This window comes from Pieris brassicae, chromosome 11 (genome assembly GCF_905147105.1).
Source record: "Pieris brassicae chromosome 11, ilPieBrab1.1, whole genome shotgun sequence".
NCBI lineage: Eukaryota > Metazoa > Arthropoda > Insecta > Lepidoptera > Pieridae > Pieris > Pieris brassicae.
In genome coordinates, this window is record NC_059675.1 from 10715295 (window position 1) to 10738531 (window position 23237).

Genomic DNA, 23237 nt, shown 5'->3' on the forward strand with positions numbered 1-23237 from the left:
AACCTAGCACGTATAGTGTATACGTAGTGTACAGCTAATTGTAAGTAAGTGATATTGTGTTTTCTACCTTTGTAGCTTCTCTACCTTACCATTCTCCTTTTGTTTCTTTAATATATACAATCCTAACATTATGATGAGGTTAACTTGACGAACATACTACACTATGTTCTCCAAGCTCAACCTCAGGAGTATTTCGCTTTTGACTGGGCATGTACGTAGGATAGAACTTAGTGCATTAGATATTTGGGTTGAGTTTATATTGTATTGACTTTATCATGGATTTTTAGCTCTCTGAATTTGGTCTATTTTTTAATAAGCTAGGGAGGTAAATGAACAGTCCTCCAAGTGAGGAAGTTCTTGAGACTTGTAGATATGCATACATACCTCAGTGAAATACTGCTCAGCCCAAAACACCGAGATTTTTTGGAAGTCGTTTAGATTTTTCTTAATATACTGATGCTGTGTGTGGTTTTGAGGAATATAAAAGGCAATACCTTACAACGGTGTAACGGCCGACAATCTAACGGCAGAATTTTTCCAGCTGCGATCTGTGCTCAAGCAACATGTCGGATAGCCATCCCGGCATACTCTCATGCCAGTCTCGGGCTGCAGATCACACCTAAATAAAAATAAATCAATGGCGCTACAACCTTTTAGGTCTGGGCCTCAGATTTCTGTATCTGTTTCATGATCGTTTGTGAATTGAATAGGCAAGTAGGTCAGCCTTCTGTGCCTGACACACACCGTCGACTTTTTGGGTCTAAGGGAAGCCGGTTTCCTCACGATGTTTTCCTTCACCGTTCGAGCTAATGTTAAATGCGCACATAGAAAGAAAATCCATTGGTGCACAGCCGGGGATCGAACGACCTCAGGGATGAGAGTCGCACGCTGAAGCCACTAGGCCAACACTGCTTCAACAGATCACACCTAGCTCTTTCAAAATTTGGCCAGACAATGTTAGTTTATTATAGTGACTTTTAAAAGTGAATCGAGCAGAACTTACTGAGCAAACCAAGGGCAGAATAAAAATTAAAAAAAAACTCTCAACCTATTTGTTAACAATATTCAGTGTTGACACAAAATCTTTTAATGTAGTCAGCAATGATTGCGGGGCAATGTTTGTGCATAATGAAGCAACAACGTGACAACAGAGCGAGACATTTGGGTCACCCCCAAATAGGACATTAATTTCACAATTACAATCCCTTTTTGACTATTAGGGACCTCAAATTGTTTCTAGATATATTATATAGTACTTTACCACGGTATGTCATTTAAGCTAAACAATTTTAAAATACCAAGTTCCGCGACAATTCTATAAGCCAGGGGGCAGAGACAAGTTAACTTTTTTACTTAAGTGCCTGATTAGTTTTTATTCTAAAAGAACACAATACCTCCGGACTACATGTGACCGTCAAAACTACTAGACCGATTTTAAAATAATTCATAATTTTCTGTCACTCCTACAATTGTTAATCTAGGCTATAGAATACTTTTCAGAAGTTAGTGATCCGTATGATAACTTCGATCCAAATAAAATATTGATTATTATACATATGTTAATCAAATTAAATATCCAGCCGTGCGGAGCCGGTACTGTAAGATTAGATTAGACTTACATTATTTTTATGATTTCCTTTTGAATTGTATATTTTCATTGATCGCATCGCTATAGGTGGCTAATTTGCGTCGAGAATAATTTAAATAGACTTAATTAAGAATCCTGAGACGCCGCTATTCCATTTTTATTACTGTAATTTAACGGAACCGGTAACTCTCAAAATACTGATTGTATTTCAGTTCTCACAAAATAGATTAATAACACATTAACCAGTTTAAATTTTCTTTATCTCCAATCTAGTTCGGTAATAAGAAATTTTAATAGGCGATTAAATTACTACACAAAGATTTCAGTTAACAAAATTATAATTTTCACGTTCAGCCTGAACTTCACTTCGTTATATAGATTTTCATTATTGATCAAATCATACAATAAAAACATTGTTGCCTGTAAGAAACCTATATCAACTTTCAATTTCCAACACGAACAGTTTAGGTTAATGCCAAAATTTTATCACCGAAATGTACGTTTACTTTCTAAAAAAATCTGTATGTTTAATTTTTGTCAATTAAACATCATGGCATTTCATGAAATAGAACCATTTCATAAAGGCCATATGGATGACGTCTACTACTTATAAAAACGACAATATTGCTAAAATATTAATTACGTTCCCAGTTGTTAATTCAAAGAACCTTTTTCCGTATCGCGAGCAATAGCCTCTGAGAGCTGTCACTGGTATTTTTTCTCCGTCTGAGCACACACTATAAATATTAAAGTGGCCTATATATTTATCACCAACGCTACTCCTCTCAAACTAATTTAATTTTCTTACAATCTCATATGTCTTTAATTTGCCGCACACGTTAACATAGCACTCTATTCTTAAAATATGACTGTAACGTTAACTTTTTATGAAGTATTTCTCGTAGGATTCATGCAATTTGTTTAGAGCATCATTCGACAAAAACTTACTTATTTGTAAGAGTAAAAATATGAATAATTTTTCAGTAGGAAAAATAAGGTACCAGCTCCGGATAATTGCGAAATAATCACATAATAAATACTCTCTTCGAATACAACTTAGCAAAATGGTGATGTAAGTTTCTGTCAGTTGGGAAGCAATAACGGGTTGTATTCTATATAGAAATATATATAAACAGCGACCACGTCCAGGGCTGTCAAAATCGATTCGATTAATGAAGTTTTAATTTTGATATAAATTAGTTACTTGTTATAAAGATATAAAAAAAATAATAATAAATCAATGACGCTACAACCTTTTTAGGTCTGGGCCTCAGATTTCTGTATCTGTTTCCTGAGCATTTGTTAATCGAATAGACAAGTAGGCGATCAGCCTTCTGTGCCTGATGCGCGCCGTTGACTTTTTGGGTCTAAGGCAAGCCGGTTTCGTCACGATGTTTTCCATCACCGTTGGAGCTAATGTTAAATGCGCACATAGAAAGAAAATCCATTGGTGCACACCCGGGGATCGAACCTCCGACCTCAGGGATAAGAGTCGCACGCTGAAGCCACTAGGCCAACACTGCTCTATATTATATTATAATATGTTATAAAGATAACACCAAAAAACGCAACCTTAAAGTTTTATAATTATAATTTATCCACTATGAAAAATTATTTTTTAGAAATTTATTTTTTTCTAGAAAATTGTTCACCCCTATCCACGACCCAGTTGGTGGAAAACCTACAAGAGACGTGTTATTTACACGGTCATGTTTCAGACATCATTTTCTGATTTTGCGCTTTTAAACAATAATTATTTTGTTTTTTTATCTGCATCCGTTCGTTCGGTTTAAAAAAACACATTCAAATAGCAAACATTTTTATAAAACTAATATTTCGTTAAGTCGGTCGTAATTAGTTATTGTAATAACAGAGTGTATTAACACTATTACTTATTTTTCTCCTACTACATAAGCGGTATGTTTTTAAAGGGCACAGCTAACATTGAGCCGCTTCACGCTGTTTACGTCCAGTACGCTTAACATTTTCAATTGAAAATTCCAGTTTTCCGCTATTTATGAGACAGGCAATAACAGTTTGTACAGGTTTCAAATTAAATGTGGCATCGAACAGCAAAATCGTTCTATGCTATGTATACGTATGTAAACGAACTACTATTTTAAAATAAATCCACGTCATTACAACCAGTATACATAACAATTGTTAAAAAAATAACTATAAGGCTCGGAAACTATATAGTGAAATACTAATAAAAATTAATATTAATATGAAAAAATAAAATTAATATTAAAGGTTTTCCGCGGCACCCTTTGGCATACACTAATGCCTAAATGTATGCTATGAATAACCTAAATGATAATAAAAACGCTGATATATTTATGTATTCGTAAGCAGATAATTTATGTGGAATCATAAAGTATAACATAAAATATAAAAAATGTAATGGTAAAAGCAAATTTCTATACCAAGTAACTAATAAACCAATAAACTTGTTTAAAGGTTATAATAATCCTCGTGATTTAGGTCAAAACTTGGTAACTCATCCATTTGGAGTGCTAACTTGACCTCTAATCTAAAATTACGTTATAATATAATTTTGAATATTAATAATAGAGTTTCTCGTTTACTAACTTCATATATTTTAATGTGTAGTATTTAATTGCAGGAATTGAACAATGCGCTTTTTCTGTATTTTTATTGGTGTATGTACCTACATCTTGAATTACAACTTCTTCAAAGGCTATAAAATTGCATAAGAGACTACCGAGGATGTTTTTAGCTAAAGAATTATAAAAACTTTTATGTGTCTCATATTGCCTACATTGTATTAAAGGTATTATTATTAACTTATCATGTATACATATTTAATACCATAATGTAATCTTAAACAAAATAAAAGTTGAAACCTGAACATTTCAATTTATTAGTCTAACAACTCAGCAAAGACGAAACCAATTTAGAATAAACCATTTGAACTGACACTTTATTCATTTCATATAACTTAATATATATATGTAGTACGTAAATGCAATTTAAAACGAAAACATTAAGAATTCAAGTAGAAAACACTTAGATTGGATAACAAGCTCTTGTGAGACGTTCAAACAGAAACCTTCTGAGAAATCGACACATTTTTTGTTCTTAAAATCAACGTTTTACCTTTTGCTTTGAATACTATTGTATTCAGATGCGAATGCGTATAATTTTTCAAATAATAAATGTTATAAAGGACGTGGTTCATCCTTCATATCTAAGTGTTGTTAAAATTTTACTCCGTGCACAAAACACTCCACGATAGATTTGGCACAAATAATTGGTTACGGTGCATACTATTTTCTACGTTTTTTGATATTTTGCATATGATGAAGTTTTAGAATTAGAACAGGATAGAATATAAGATATGAAAGACGCCGCTGACAAATGGGTAACCAGTCTAGCCGCTTATGGAACGCAGAGATGTAGTCGTACTTTCTTAGGCCCAATATACAATGGATACAGACATTTTGGAGACAATACAGTTTATTAAGCAATTCCTCGTTTAGTTCAGATGAGCAATCAGGCCTTGCCCAATAAATAGCAAAGAGAGAGAAAGAGAAAGGAGACAGTACGCCGCCCTGCGGAATCCTAGATTCAATGAAACTCCACTGAAACAGAAAATCGCTAGTCTTAATGCATTAGCGGCGCCAACTTAGATAGTTAGAGAACCAGTTTACAGCATGTGCAGAAAGATTAAGAGGAGGAGAAAGACGAAAAACTGGGACGAGAAAGAGATGACAAATACTAGGGTAAAAATAAAGTCCTGATATAAAAAAAAATATATTCCAGATATAAAGTAAAATAGGCGTGCGTGTTTTTAGGCTGCTTATAGCTGCTTATAGGAGGTATGGAAGAACGAGATGCCTTATTGACGCCCAGATATTATGGAAATTTCCATATCTTTGGTAAATCCCCATTTGACACTGAAAATACAAACATCAGTTTGTATTTGTCATTTTCTGTCTTAGCTTGTACTTAGCTTAAATCTCACCGTTAAAATGTCTATAAATACTAAATCATACTTTATGCTTAGTGTACACTAAGCAAAGTTTTTCGTAAGTAAAGTCTGACCAAAGTCTAAGTGCGCACTATAGATCTTGCCCTGAGTCGTGAATGTGATGTCTCTGCGCATCATCGTACGTTGCGTACTCATCTTGGCTTTATCGCGGCTTTTTTGGTTATACATAATTTGATTTCATCGTTAAGCCAACGAGCAGGCTTCAGCTTAACGGTCATCAAGGGGACTTGTTTATCAAAAAGATTAGTAATGGAGGCATTTAATAATTCAACTTTACCATTGAGACTCGTACACTGCGATCAAATTCATTCTGGCTGCGTCTGTAGCAATCGCTCTATTAAGGAGGTTTAAGGTTGAGAGACAAATAATGGATGTCGTGATAAGAAAAAGCAATATGAAGTTGGCCATGGTTTGTGCATTGGTCAGTAAAAGAGGTGAAGATAGCGTCCAATAGGAAAAGAGTGAAGCCTGAGACTTTGTAGTTGCGTAGATGAGTGGCAGGTTATGAAGACTATAAGAGCGGTCATGGAGAGCAACTTTTTCGTTCGCCAGTCGTTTTTTTACTAAGCTTGTATTGAAATAATCCATACCTATTATGGTTTTATAGAGAGGAGCAAACCTTTTAAGAGTACCTTAAAAACCTCCGAAATAGTCGACTAAAAGAGAAGGAGAGTAGAACACTTCAAGGAGAATTTTATACACACATACCATCCATAATATTTTGACAGTTTTTACATAGTTACATATAATGTAACCTAGAAAGTATAATTTGTATGTTTCTTAATGTTTAGTTTATATAAATATATGTACTTATTCCTGTCGCTAACTCTATTACCTAGATAGATCTAGATTGTGAAAAAAGGTAAATTATATGTGCGTTGCTTAGCCTAGTATTTCTAGTTGCCGATGTCAAATATACGGTGGACCAGGAATAAAACACGAGGTAGGTCAGTGATGACCATCAGTTTGCTATGGTATTGTTACGAGCTAAGGGATCGAATAGATAACGCCGTGGAGCTCTTCAAGGGTTTATTTTTAAATTAATCAACGAGGAAATAATATGTATTAAAAATACGCAAATTACGCGCACTAATAACGAAACACAAAATACTGTCATTAATTACTTTAAATACGCGAACTTAACACAATACTTTATCACTTTTCTTAACTATTTCCACTTTATTTATTTGATGTTAATCTCTTGAAATCGCACTCGATACAGAATTAACGGGATGAGTTTGTATACCAATAATTATGAATGATGAATGTTGATCTATGAAAGGGGTATAACTAGTCCTGAAAACGCCTGAAAACGGGTTTCCTAAAACCTGTGCCACTCGAATATACTTACTATGAAACAGCCTGCAAAAATGTTGAAGCCTCTTGAAAACGAGAGTAATTTTATGTCTATTACAATTGTCTGGAATGTGATAGAGTCCTGAAACTACTATAAACCACATTTCAGCCTACTGAAACAATCTATAACTTGTGGTAAAATCGAGAAACATTTCAGTTAACCCATCATCGTAACAATATATATAATAAATTTCTGTATGAAATATATATTGGAAATATAATTGGAAGTGCAAGTGCAATATAAAAGTATATTTAAGAATTGTCCACATGGCATAGCAATTAGTAGCAAACTACTGAATAACTTAAAATAGGCTGATCACACGATCGTAATCGCAAAAAAACTGAAAGTGTTCGAGATCTGGGTTTTATCGACCTATGCTTAAAATATCTTGGAAAGACAGAATGCAGAAGAACAAAGAAGTACTTATGACGGTTAAGAAAAGGAAACTGAAGTATTTCGGACACGTTTTTAATAACACGAGCCAGGTAGAAGGAGAATATAGAAATAAACTAGCCATGATGATCGCCAACCTTCGCAAGGAGATGGCACTATATGAACAAGATGTATGAAAAAAATGTAATAACGAATAATTATCATATATAATAAATAATTTATAGCACATAAAATATTTTTTAATAAAAACCAGTGTTGTCCAGACACTTCTTTCATACGTTAACTTTTAATAACCTCATTTCTTGCACTCTCAGCTTTTATATTCTCCTCTGGTTGAATATAATGCGTGAACGAGTCCAAATAATTACTGAGTTAAAACGCGCTTATATCAAACAGTACGGTATTACTTTTTGTTTTGTTATTTAACAAGACATTAGTGCTAAATGTTTTCTAATGTTATATACAACGTTTATTGCAGATCTAATTTATATACGTGTTGCTTTAATATTTAACGAAAGATTAGCAGGAAAAAGCACAAACTAAGATAGATAGTAAATATACATCAACATTTTAGAACATTCGCTATTATTTCAGTACACCGATCAAAAACTGTGAAATTTAACAGAGCTTTCACAATTAAATAATAATTATGCTAGTTTTAAAACACTTTGCGATATAAGAAGAGATTTTAAAAGCAATAATAAATGCAAATGCGTGGTAAATTAATTTGAGATAACAATGTACCTGGGGACTGATTCGATTAGAGTCATCTATCATGTCCTATCAAGTTGCTGCATTTAATTGAAATTCAAATTAAGTATCATATGTCTTAATTTTAATTATTGCTTATAAAATGTATATTTTCTTCTCTTGAGCAGAAAAATTACTGCCGTAGAAACTGTATATAAAATGTAAATATACCTACGTACTGCCTACTTTAAATATAATACTTAATACCTGTACCTTTCGTTGATACTTTTACACACATGTACTTCTTTTTATCTATCAATAATCTCAATATTATTTCATAAATGAATAGATATATGAAACAGTAGAAATTATGGGTCAATTCTTAATATTGAGGTTTCTAGGGTTCAGGATAATGAAACAAATTAATAATTTAGGTCAACGATACAAAATCTACTCAATGTTAGTGTATCAAAATATAGTTTCGTAAACTAACATGCAAAATAATACAATGGCTCTTTGTCATGTTGGCCAGCTGTCTCGTGGGTCTCACAAGCCGAAGTTTTTATTAGTTTTGCATTGTCGGGTTTATGAATCTCCTCTTCTCTTTGAAGCATTCTTCAGTACACGTGATAATAAAATCAGGAAAGGAAGGAAATAATAGTGTAAGTCAGTGCGTATTATCAAACTTTCTTCGTTTTCTACCTGCACTTGTTGCTGTGTACTTGCCTAACTATACCGGCTTATTTGTAATAAACGTTTTCTCGTTAAGAGATGATAGGGGTGACTATTTGTTATAATTTTAAGCCATACGAATTTCCACCTGCTTTCTTTGTGATAATTTATTTATATAAGAACTTTCTAATTGTTACGTCATTGTAAGTTTTTCACCAGGTGTAACTGTTTTAATTATAATTGTAAGGGGGGGGGGGACGTGTGCTACCACTTTTAATTTTACAAAGCAGTGATAGGTCATAGAGGAAACAATAAATTTTTTACAAGAAATTATAAGATTTTTTTTAGCCCAATCATTCACTAAATAATGAACATGAAGGGAACAAAGAAAGAAGAAAATATTAATCAAACGAGCAGTAGTACAGCTAAAGTACCATATGGAGTGATTTAAACAAAAGTTAACAGTCCTCTTTATTTTTATTCCGAACTGTTTCCTAAATCTAATTGTGCAAATAAAGTATTTTATTTTCATTTCCTTTTTAGGGTTGTGATATTAATTGCTAAAATTTTATGGCACGTAGTAGAACGTAGCACGTTTTATGGCATGTGGTAAAGTATAAAAAGGATAAATAAGTAAAAACATTTTACTTTCATCTTGTTGTTTTAAAAAATTAGATACCATATTTATATGTTTATTAAAATTATTAAATTATTATATTTTTGTATTCGTATTTTTAATCCGTTTTACAGCCTGCGGCGAGTCACCAAGTGCTTCAGCATCCCATGGAATGTAGTCCCAGAAGATTAAAGTACATAAATATAATATCTCAAAATAAAGTCCATTCCAGTCCAGGGAAAAGGTATAAGAAAATTTAAAAAAATAAATAAATGATTGTCGTGTGGAACCTGGCATGGTTGACACATGGCTGGTTGTGCGGAAATTCATAATAGTATTCCATCTGTCATCTGGTATCATCCTCAACTTCATCTACATCGCTTTTAGATACCGCAGCCATAATAGTATATATTCATTAAATAGCAATTCTGCAATCTTTAGCAATCTGGCTCTTTCGACAGTCGGACAGTCGACAAGTAAATAAACCACCGGTCGCGGGAGAGCGCCGCCGCCGCCTACCCGCTATGGCGTAGTAAGGAGCGCGAGTCGCTGGCAGTATTTACGGTTAAAGTATAAAGTAGTAGCAAGATTTTTTTAGGTTACATCGTAATGAATTTGTCGTTAATTGCAATATCATAAACATTGTTCAACTGCGAGGATTTATTATTATTTTATTTTTAACAATTATATCTATAATTCTATATTTATAAATAGTTGATAGAACTTTTACCCAAATCCAAGTCCGTAAACTGAATGTGGGTCTAACGTACGTTACGATATATAATTGTCTTAGAAACTTTTTGTAAGTAGTAAAAATATCGTATATTGCTATGATTCTAGTATGAATAGTGGCCACATAAAGATAACTTCATAGAATCCAAACGAATCATCAATAAAATGCAAATAATCAAATAGTAAAATTTCAATTAATAAATGAAACATATGTTTAACTAAAAATAGTTCTTTTGAAATGTATTATTAAATTATTGACCGATGAATATTTTACTCACCAGACTTTTAACTCTATAAGTATATTACGCCATGTACTTAGCTAACACTAGTTTAAAAAAGTTGGTACTAACTAACAAACGAAGTATCAAGTATCAAAAGTTTTACCAATTGCCGAGTATAACGATAGGATTGGTGATGCCAAGCACGTTGTCATTGATATTCCGGGACAGCGAGGTGTATTAGCCCCCCTACCCTCAGTATATTGTCTTACCTTGAGAATATCGGATATGATGATGCTTCAGAGCTTACGTATTTTGAAAGTTGTAATTTCACTGATCACGTCGGTCACTAATTTTGATTCTGCGTGACTATTAATTTTTATATACTTTTGCACACAAATGTTCCAAGATTTCTCTACCCACACTATTAATTTTTACTATTATTATTATTACATTTTTTTTGCATCTGACGCGCAAACTAACTGGTGTGGTCTTTGGGCGAATGATGACCAGCGCTGTGGAAGACATCTGCTCCACACTACACTAATGCTGAGCCAGGGAAAGTTACAATCACAACACACACACATTACACACTTAAAATATATACCTATTATTTATTTTAAAAAAATATTTTATTTTTTTGTCTTTGTTTTTGATTATTATTATTTTGTGTGTTTCGTTAGTAATAAATGTTCTGTCTATGACTAAGAGAAATTACAGTTGGTACTTGACTATTTCATTACTTTTATATAAGTTTATTCTCTTTAAAAACATACTTGTTACACGAGAAAAAATATTAAAAGAATAAAAGTAAAATATATATCACAACGCCATCGTACGATATTACTGTACAAATCTATCTAGCAAAACCCATCGCAGGCGTATTCGAAACGGGAAAACCCAGAAGGCAAGCTATAGTAAAGATACGCTATATTACTAAATTATATTTTTTTGCAAGCAAGTTGCATATCCTAAGGAGAAATACGTGGATTTCAAAAAACAGTTTCATATAGTTGCATTCCTCAAGGAAAACAGATATAAATATTAAATAATGTTTCGAGTTTTTATCATAAAATATATATAGACCATAATATAATTCCCATAAGCAGTTAAAACTAAGCTTGAATAGAGATATCTCACGGACACTTTAATATTATATTCATATAAATATATATAAGTTATTTTATTTTTAGCTTAGTTAAATGAACTTACTAACCTAACTTTAAATTGATTAGCAAACCACACGATCTGAACACTATTAATTACTATGCGTTAGTATTAATAATGTTATTTTGATGGAAAAGTTAGCAGAAACAAAATAGTGATCCAACAATATAATAACTATAATACATATACATAAAACAATCTAACAATATGATAACAAAAATACATATATAGTAAATATAATACAAGCAATCATCGTTATTGTTTCCCTTGAAATCGAGCCTGCCAAACTATTTAAGGTTATTTTTACACTCGCGGAAGATTTAATAGTACAATGTATTTTTATTTATATTTTGAACATTTTCACCTGGATTATTATTATTAGATAATCCAGTGATATTAAGGGATTAGCTTTTAAAGCAACCCGCTATACACCGGAACATGAAAAAGCATAGGCTTCTGCGATAAAGAAGATTGTGTGATGGTTTAACCTATATATACCTTACCTTCAAAACGTCTTTGAAAGCGTTTTGTACTTCTGTACCTGAATGATATTGTTATTTAAACTAATTTCGTGTATTTTACTTTCTATAAATATAGTAGCAAGACTTACAGTTCTTCCTTCCGGGTCGGATGCTTTTAAGAAGTCTTACAAGCTATATAAAGAAAATCTAACGGTGCAGACGATTACAAATGACCTAATCGATAATATCGTCTACATACCACGCTCAACGACGTAGCAGGTTCACTCAGTTTAAGAATATTCTAACCGATCTTTAGCATGATTGTAAATTGACTGATTTATTTGTAACAAAGAGTGTCTTTTAAATAATTAAATTACAAAAAGTACCAAAAACTAATTAAAACCATGCTAACTGATCGACGCGAATATATGTTTAAATTGTTAACTCGGGGGCCTTCAAGAAAAGAGACACATAGACCTCCAACGCATTGGCCCGCAAGTCCGGCCGATAGCATTTAATGGTCTATGATCATTTATTATATGATCGTTATAATATCTGCATAAAGAATACGGTCATATCAACTCATAATATAAGATAAAATACGCACACAAGCTCAGAAATAAACGAAGTTACCTTTTTATAAATTATGGGTAAATAACTGAATTAACTGATTTTTTACTTAATTGAGTTATAAAACTATTTCCTAAGCTGGTAAAAAAATTATGTAATAAAGTCAAATATAGTAAAAAAAGACCTCGCTTACGCACATAATTCGGAGTGAAAGCAGTCCTTAGAGTCCCGTAAAAAACAAGTAAAATTACTCACGATAAAAAAATTTAAAAAAATAAAATACTTACGAAGCGGGTATACCACCAACGAAGACATCGGAGTTACTATTGAATTTTCCAAAGATAAACTCTTTGCCTCTCGACGTTTTGCTCTGCGTGCTTCCATCCACTGTTAGAGACGTGTGTTCGTCACGTCTAGCAACCTGGGAGTTAATAATAGCTAAATAATAAACACAAATAGACCTTCCCGAAAATTACTATTACGAGTATGTATGTGTATTATTATTATATACTATAAAAAAACTAGCTATACATCTACCTTAGTTTACAACAACATAGTTAGCCCAAATAATACTATCGGACAGGTGTTCGAAATTCAAAATACTGAAATCCTTCGTTCATTGAACCGAATGTAAACATTACTGCAAGAACTAACGGTTTGCAGCCCTACTTTTTTTAATACATTATTTAATACGCCTTATTGTTTAAGCATTAAGAAGACTTGCTATTTTTAGTATCGAGTAAGTAAAATTAAGAAAAACACTTTTTGAACGGATTCAAGCTATGTATTATTATTAAAAACTTATAATTATGTACATAATTTTAAATTTTAATTTTTTCCGACGTTTCGCGTGCTTTTCAGCGTGCGTGGTCACCGTGACCTGAAAATTACCTAAATGATTTATACATTAAAAGCGGAAATCAAAGATTCCATGGCAAACAGTGAAACTAACCTGAACTTTATGCCAATGTCCATCGTTCAAATTGCTTCCAACAGTTATAATTTGCGCACCACCACCCAAATTGTAGCGCAACCTTAACGCACTATTCACTAATTTCAATTCGAAAAAGTCATACGTGCCCCCGTCATCTGTATATAATAGTAGACCGTTGGGTTGATCCGTTTTAAATTCAAGCTCCAATGTGCCATTAAGACCGGCGTTCCATTTTTTGAACTGCGAATATGGATTCTGTTTGTCGAGAACGAACGCGAAGTTTATGTGAAGGGATAGAGAAAGGAGACAAAAGAGGAAATAACGCATCTTTCTGATTGCGAGGTACATGTCTGTGCGGCAGCTATCATACGACGCCCGATGGGTGCGCTCGTTTGCGTTTCATTTCTTAATTACCTGAAATAGATGAAAAATAACTGTATTATTACAACTGAATTATACCTATACACGAGAAAGTGCAACTAGGATTATTAAATGAAAACTACTTTACAGAAAATTACCTCAAAACAATTAAAACACACTATCACTATTCAACACGTAGAAAATTAAAAAAAACGAATTTCTATTACCCAAATACAATAATTTATATGGGAATAAAACATTAGATTACATCATTCCAAATTTAATAAACTCGATACCAGCTACACTTCTTACTAATATAAAAAGAAACAATATTAAATTTAAATTAAAGAAATACTACATAAGTCAAACAATTATAAATTATGCTATATACGTCATTAAAATATATTCGAATATAGGAACTCATCCTGTATGCGAATGAGAATTCTCGACAAGAACAGGTTTCTTGCATCGGCTATCTATGGCGCGTCAGTGTTTAGATTTGTATATGACGTTTTACGTGCAATTTTAAATCGTTTGAATGGTTTGATTGTTATAAATTTACAGTTTGTATGTCACAGGCCTTAGTATATATATATGTGTGTTAATGATTTAATTATGTTCGACGTCCTGGTGGATAGAAAAACTGTGTACAGTTTGTGTTTCCACCACATTAACTTCCTTTATATTAAGAACACTTATACAATAAATAAATAAATTGAATGTTAGAGCAAGATAGCGATCATTTTCGGGAAGAATTAATGCAATTGTAACTAGGAATTTAATATTGAAATTAGTTCAATACATTTTATTTATCACAAAATAAATAAAATGTTACATTAAGTAAGTAAATTATTCAGTAAGTTAACTTCACTTTGAAGTCACAAGTTATTTAGATCAATAAACTCTGCCGATTTGGTTGATGCAGAGGTTTATATACTGATAAACAAAAGCTAATAAATAGTATTTATTAAGATGGATATATATAAATTTTTGAAAGTACTGATGTAACAGTTTTATCTAAACGTGAAAAATAAACATTCGGTGGTAGAACCGAAAATCATCCAAAGAATGGAAAAACGTCCATCTGAAATTTTTTAAGGAGTAAACGTTCAGAGAAACGGCACTCGAAGCAACAAAAGAGCTTTAAACAAGGCCGAGATAGCGCTTCTTACTATAGTGTTTTACTCGAATCTTACCACTCTAAACATTTCATCTATGATAAAATAGAGTCGAGGTGAACCTTGAACAAAGTCAGACTCACTATCCTACCATGTTGATTAACTAATACATTTATTATCAATAACATATTGGGTCTTTAAGGTAAATATTTAATTTTAAGCAAATATCTAATAGGTATTTTTAATCATGCTTAATTTTTATTTAGAATGTGTTGAAATACCTGACTCTGTTACTTTTTACGATAATTATTAATTATATATATAAAAATTAATTATTGCCTATAATAACTTTACAAAAACCGAACGTTTTAAAAATTTACCAGACAGAGATGTGTATAAAAAATAAAATACTATAAAATATTTTTAAATTTTCTGTAAAAAACGCCGTACCCTGCCAAGTATATAGTCTAGAGTCAATTTTAACTGACTATAGACTAATTTCATCTTTTATTTTTACACGGAATTTAACCTAAAAAAATATTTGGTAACGGTTAACGCAAGGTATGCAGAAATAGGCTGCACTTGCGGGGCCGCTCATTCATAGTTAATCACTTAGACTAACGAGGGTAGTTTCTCCAAATCTCCACAACTTGGCAACGTCCCGCCGATTCAAGCTTTTGTCCATTTTTAGAGTAGTCATTCGTGCCAACTCTCTCGCGCCAGAGTTGACAAGTTTTTAATTAATCTGCATGTTCGAGATTCAAATCAATTTTGATAAGTTGAATATTACATACCATTCTACTATTTAAATAAATCTTGGTCTCGAGTTTCTACAATGCCAACTTATTAACTAAACCTTCGAATATTTAATAAATTGGTAACTGTACTAACCCGAGTACTCATTAACAACCTAACTTTATTAACTATAAAACATCAGACATTGTTAGTTACAGAATAAGAAAACATTTCTTTTAGAAAGAACCTTGGAGAAACTAATAATGACTCATTGATCGGATTTTCTGAGCATAGTAGTTTTTATTTACGTACGTTATAAATATTTGTTATACTGAATCTTTATCATAGCAAGTCAAACTGATAAATTCAGTATAGTAATAGAATGACGGACTTACATAGCTACCATTAATCTAGCGATGCGGCATGTCAGACCATTATTCTCTGCAAATCGGCTAAACAACGCTCTTGCATACGTAATGTAATCTTATAGCTGCTCAACATCTTACATTCTAGAGCATTTTATTATAAGGTAATATTCGAATACTGCATCTCGATTTTATTAAATGTACTCACTGATATGTTTGTCCGTGTTTGTCTTTCTCTACAAATATTTCAGATAGGGAAATCATTCAATGTTTTCTTTCTTATTTTATTTCGCCCAGTTAAATGTATTTGAAAGAAAACGTTGTAAAAAGGGCTTTATTATAAAATCAGAATCGACTCTACTCAAACAAAAAAAATATTTTATATTTTTTTGAAATAAGTCTCAAACTTTGAGGGAACTTTGAGAGCTCCCTGTGACATATTTTGAAAGTTTTTGCATATTCCAGATACTACATCCACGCCTTGTTAATTAAACTATAACCTAAAGTGACTATATATAATCGCAACACTTAGTTAATATTTATATTCCAAAGATAATGACATCAAATCTCTGATGAATATTATAAAGCTTATACAAAAATAGCTGTACTGTCTATAGAGTTCGTCTAGTAGCAATGATGAAATACAGCTAAGCATGTTATTTCGAATTAATTGATGAAAAATATATGTCACTAATATATCGAGTTAGGGCCAAATGTTATATATAATTTTCATGCACTACCTTAATGTAGATTTTATGAAAATTTCAGGGTAGAAATCTGAAGAATTCATACATAAACCTAATAGTGATCCTTTAAAAAACTTCGTACTCAGCGATGATGAGAGTACAAAGTCCTATGAAGTGTCTACTTTACGCCGTAGAAACGTGCCTTCGTCGGAAGTAGGCCCTAGTCACACCTTAGGTAACCTCAAATCAAAACTTTTGGGAAAAATACAATATTAAAATTGTGAAAACGTGGAGGAGCATGTTAGAGCAATTTATACAAATATCTATATTTTTTAAAGAATGGAACAGAATTCGAGGCGATCGACTTCGACTTCGATCCGAGGAATATTTCACGTTCTTTTTAACAATACTGAAAGTTATGAGTTATTCTCACCAATGGTGTTTTGCAATCGCAAACCACGTTAAGTTATGTAAAAAAATATACTAATGAAGTACTCGATTAACCAAAGACAATACTATAAAGTCTATACAATATCAGTCAAGAATTTCCAAGAAAGAGCTTGGAACCATAAAGCCACAAATCAAACATTGTGTGTTGATAACTCTAAAAGTCAATTGAATAATACATTCCATGCATCGAAGAGAAGAAGCAAATTAGCACTAACCGTAAATATCAGTTATGTATCTATTTATAGCCATCGTCATTACTAATAGGGTAATGAGGGTAACGGGTCAAAGTTCCCCGAATATCTAAATAATTCGGTTTACATGATTTTTAAACCGAAGTGAGTGTGCCAAATATTATATACTTAGCGATTGGCTTCATAAATATGCGCTTGGATATGAAAAAAACAATATCGTATAGACAGAGCCAAGTTTAAGCCTAGTTAATCTGATTTTATTCCTGCAATTTTCCAGCGCAGTTCACAAACTGAAGCGTCGAGGCGATCGGAACTCACGGCTTCGCATTTCAGTGTGGAATTTAATCCCAACTTGTTCACAAACTATTATAAACCCGTTATTCGGGAAATGGAATTTATTGTAATCGAGGTTTAAATAATATATTAGGAATGTTTTGAAAATAAACCATTATCCAACGTTTATCGAGAATTTAACAGCGTTTGGGTACATATATTTAAGTTGTCGTTATGTACAAATTTTATTTAAACTACGTTACCTTAAACAAACAATGCATATAAAAAAGCAGGTTAAATAAGTTATTAGGCATCGGGCGGCCTTATCGCTAACAGGCGATTTCTTTCAGGCAACCCTAGTATAGAAAAATAAAAAACAACACCTACAGAGAGTAAAGTACAAGAAGTCCATAAAATTAACAATAATAACATGTAACTCTAACTATAACTAAAAAAATAAATAATAATTATTATATTAATGAAAATATAAAAGCTAATCTTAGGGTTAAATAAATTACGAGGCAGAAGGTAGATGAGTTCGTCTGATATCAATAGGTAAGGAGTTCCAAAGCAGGATACTTTTCACAGTAAAGAAGGAGTGATAGAATTCCGTTTAATAAGTAGGGAATTCAAGAATTACCTTAGATTGTAAATTTAAGCCAGTTACGTAGGCAGTTGAATTTCCTTGGGAATTTCGAAATATGTATCTGATGCAGACATTTTGTAAACGCTCCATCGTATCATGCTGCAGTTCAGTTAAATGTGGAAAACTCATATCAGCTCATTCGAGAATAGAATGTAAAAGAGAGTGAGCAAGAATTTTTTGAAGTGAAACTTCTTTAGAATCGTTGTGATTTCAAACCGGATGCAACGAAAAAACGACAGGTAAGAGACACAAATACAAAAATGTGTAGGATGAAGCCAGGGGAAAGAATGAGACAGAAATATACATACAATTTGTATATTATCGGTCTCTCCTCTTTGTGCCATACTTCGTAGCGTCCCCACTCCCGTCTTCTAAGCATAGTCGCCTGTAATTTGTGAGCCAGAGCGAGAGAGCAGATGTCAGTGTGTATGTATATTGCACACTGTTTAATACGTGCTTGTATTTGAGCATTTAACGTGTGTAGTGCATGTGAAAACTACGTGAGCTTACTGTACACTGTATGCGGCTGCGTATTACAGCGTTTTAGTAAGATAGCGTGGTGTGTTATTTTTTTAATTAAAAGTTTTATCCTACTTTTAGACATTGAAATACGTCCAATTTACATATTATTAATAATAAAAACATTGTTTTTGAAGGTTTCACTTCTAACACGTGTGAATTGCACACATGTTTTTTTTTTTTAGATTTAGAAGAGATTGGCAAAAATTGCGTAACCTATTTAGTGTGTACGAAGAAAACATCAGGACAGGGTTGTTTCCAAAGTAAAGCCGTGGTTTCTAACAGTGGAGTAAAATGTAAAGTAATCTATAGTAATTTGGGGTAAAGTAGACCAGTTTATTTACATGATATACGATGCACTTCCAATGATAATGGACTGGCGTATTTTATGAGAGTTTATTTGTAGACCATAAGATTTACTCTATTCAACAACACAGTTTCACAGTTTGCCGCCTGTATAGCAGAGAGCGATTCATTAAAAATTGACTGATTGTAAATTTGAAGATCATCAGCATACATATGAGAGTCGGAAGAAAGTTGAGAAGTAGTAGAATTTATAAATGGAGAAAAGAGAAGAGGAGAAGGTGTTTGTCGAGGAAGATAGCTAATTGCTGACGAATAAAACGTTCTAGAAACTAAGAAAGGAAAGTCAGGATGGAAATACGACGATAATCGGAAAAGGATACTGGGTTTGCGATTTTAGGTAAACGAATAACATGGGCATTTTCCCAAATATTAAGAAAGACACAAGAAGAAACGAAGGTATTGAAAATGTAAGTTATCACCGGAATTATGTGTCAACAATAGGAATGATCATATTAATGCAGTCATTGCCTATGGCTTTAGAACAGTCAGACATGATATTACTCCCAATCCTCATCATTTTCAGTAACCGACTGGAACCAAAAAGAAGATTATATGTAGAAGTACAAAAGTTTAGAGATGCAAGGGTTTGAGATTTTAGGTTTTGATCAAAAGTGGGATGTCGGGTAAAATGTTGACAGCAATACGACCAGTAGCGAAACAGCTGTCAACACTCGACATATCGAATATAATAATATTGGGATAAAATATTTTAATTAAAATAAATGAGACTGTTAAGTACTTTAAATAAAACCTTCGAAAAGCATTTAATGTTAAATAAGAAAATTGTGCAAATCGTGAAGTCTCTTCAACTTCATAGACTGTAAAATACTGCGTTTTAAACTTTACAGAACCAAATGACGCCTAAACAATTTAATTTTACAGAGTTAATTTCATCAAATGTAAATGCAAATAAATTAAAGAAGTTTATGTTTCACACTAATTTAGAGCAAAAAAAACTTTCTAATAACGATAATGGATAAAAATAGACATATATTCATTTACATATACAAAGTTATTTTTATAATTATTTTACCTACCTTACATTTTATTTTCATGCATGAAAAGAATAGTATAGAACTACAACGACGACGAGTTCGCCTAATCGTATTTAATTTATTTTAAAGACTCCACAAGTATGAAATGTATTTCAGCCAGAATTTTTAGGAAGAATGTTCAATTGTAACATTTAACCTTACCTCCCGGCGCCCGACCATTCCTATAAGGAATTGCGGAATTGTTTCAATTGTAAGCGTTTCACAAGTATGCTAATCTATACGGTGCAATAAATAGCATTTCTTTAGAAAACTATAAGTTTTTTACCATTAATATTGTATCTCAAACACAATTCATAAGAATTATCTTTCGTTTCTTTCGGTCAAATTGTTTTAACGCTGTAATTAACCGTTTCACACAAAATGGTTTAGACTACGTTGACAACACAAGAGCAGTTAAATTAAAATATTGTTTTTACATTGCCAGTATCTAAATTTTAATTCTCACCCTTGAAGTCGAAAGCATTAACTTCGGCTAATATATAGGCTGGCTTTTGTTTGTTCGACGAAGGAAACCGGTAAATCTATCATACTTGCTGTAAACATGTAAGCAGTGTGACTGAGTATGTACAAATTATATTAGAAACAGTTAAGTAATGTTTTTAATAACTACACCTAATAGCTAGAAAAGTTTGAATATATCCTGAGTATAATAATATCTAAATTAAGCTAATATGTAACCTTAAAATCGAATATAAATTGTTACCAAAATATGCTTTGTTTTATTTACATGTACGGTTATTAGTGAAGATTTATTTATATTTAAAACTACTCAAATATAAAACAAATTCTATTATAATTTACACGACATAGCAAAACAAGATTCGTCTAAGACCTAAGTCCTTCTTAATGCAATATTAGTTCTGAAATTTTAATTGGATATGACAAATTACGACTATTTAAAATGATAAATCTATTGATTAAAGAACTACATTGTGGACTGGTCAAAATGCCATTTTCCAAATCGGCAGTTTAAAGTAATATCATATTTATTTATAAATACACGGTTACAAATACTGTGAAACAAAGACATTTAAACTTTAAAGGTTAAACGATCATTTTGCAGGATTATACAACTCTAGTGTTAAAATTTCAATCGTTACGTATTTAATTGAAGGGTACGTACCCTATCACCCTTAATTGAGTCTATAAATAATCGCACCTATACACTATATTAAATAATATTCTACGCCAAATTAACTAAGTGATAGCAGAGCAATTAAAGACAAAATCAATAAAACGCATGTCCCTGACACGGCGTCAATGAAAGCTTACCAAATAGGAACGTCATTTTAATTTTATAGAATGACAGAGAGCGTAGCACTGTAAAACAGGACTACGGTATACGATACACTACGCTACGGGATAGGTATAGATAAATTATACTTACGTTTTCCATCGACTGTCGTCATATACCGCGTAAAACGAACCAAACACTTCACTCAAGTCACTAATCACTGGTATTTCTGTAATTAAAAGAATATAGGGGTTCGAATTATGTAATTTTTGTTATGATGTCGGAAGCATGGCGCGGGACCGACGCACAGTTATGGACTGCAGGCAGAAATGGCGGCGGAATGCGCGCGCCACACGCCCTAGGGATAAGGTGCTGTTTTCATAGACATTTTCAGTGTTACTCATACCTGATGTTAATTGAAAAATTCATATTATAAATTCATTTATATAATTATTAGGTTTTTGTTGAAACTTATGTTTTGTTGAATGATCGTCATCCTTATTAAAATTATATTGTTCGTTATGATTTCACGTAGATGAATTTTAGTCTTACTGCCCTGAACAGGGGAAACAGAAAAAATTGTCCGAATTTGTCACGCTCAAAATATCTAACCCACGATATGATTCTAATTGCACTTGATATCTACTATATTCTCTACTGTATTATTCATACGAAATGCCTGTAAACGTAATGGTTAGAAATTTATGTAAGAAATTTCCCAATATCGCAAAAATAATATAACAGTTAAGCATTAGGAAAGGTATTTTAGATATGAGTCACCTTAAACGTACCTTAATTCAGACAAAAGGCTCACACTTTGTGAACCTTGGCGTTATCTTGCCAATAGCAATATTTCCTCAACTTCTCGATCCATTGCTTTCTTTGATGTGATATGCTCCGATATGTTATATATATTTCTGCAATGGAAATAAATTACGCGATAAAGCCAGAAAAATAAAAGTATAATAAATACTTGAAAAGAGTGATTGGGAAAGAAAACGTTGATTCTTGTGAACAATGCCCTTTGAAAGTGCATAGGGAATGTTTTTTCTACTCATACCTGTCATTAATTTGGGGACAACTAGAAATGTTAACATTAGGCATGGTTACTTGTGTTACTTCGCAATTAAATTCCTTGAGCTTTAACTATAAAAATCTTTTTACTTTTAAACGAAACGTTAAAAAGTTACCTTTTATATATAGGCATTGTTTTTTTTAGAAGGACAAATAAATAAACATTTCACGATAGATATTGTGTGGGCCTGGGTATCCGGAAGCTGTATCCAGGATGCTCCCTTCCCTCGGTGAAAATATATGCGCTAAAAAAAAAAAGGAATCCAATAATCGAAAAGACTAAAACTAGCACTTACCATCAACGGTGGCGTATCTCACTAAAACACTGGATCCTTCAATGATGAATCAAAAAAAAAGTCAATGCTATAGGGTATGCGGTATATATTTTAGTGCGCACGCGACAGCGGTTAAAATTTAACTCCCTTGCGCCATTACGCCGGGACACCACCTCCCATATCCGGTTCGTGTGTCAAAGTCAAATCGACAATTGCCATCCTTCTTTGATTGACAAATATTTAACGCGAACAGATATAACAGAACCGATATTGAAGTAATAAGGACTGAATATTTTAACACTTTAAGCATATTTACTTTATATTTAACATGTAAATTAAAAATCATTAAAGGGTTTTTATTATTTTAGAAATTAGAAATTATATTTTTTTACCTACCAAGCGTTAACAGATATAGCGGATCTACCAAGTTACCGAAACGATACTAAGACATCGGAAGATTTTTTAAGTAAGTGTTAA

At 32.3% G+C, this 23237-nt stretch overlaps 1 protein-coding gene across 5 annotated transcripts in view; it reads right to left on the minus strand.

Annotated features, from left to right (window-relative positions):
* LOC123716077 (neurexin-1) overlaps positions 1 to 22859 on the minus strand; it is a 69204-nt gene extending 46345 nt beyond the window's left edge. For 4 of the 5 annotated variants that reach the window (XM_045671616.1, XM_045671615.1, XM_045671614.1 and 1 more), the window contains exons 1-5: positions 22782 to 22859; positions 22203 to 22328; positions 21565 to 21640; positions 13432 to 13827; positions 12767 to 12900 (exon numbers count right to left, since the gene is read on the minus strand). In XM_045671616.1, the coding sequence (XP_045527572.1) occupies positions 12767 to 12900; positions 13432 to 13761 (464 nt within the window). In that variant the 5' untranslated portion in view covers positions 13762 to 13827; positions 21565 to 21640; positions 22203 to 22328; positions 22782 to 22859. Of the gene's footprint in view, positions 1 to 12766; positions 12901 to 13431; positions 13828 to 21564; positions 21710 to 22202; positions 22329 to 22781 lie in introns of those variants that run through there. The other variant, XM_045671612.1, reaches the window with a different exon arrangement.
* Positions 22860 to 23237: the final 378 nt, after the last annotated feature.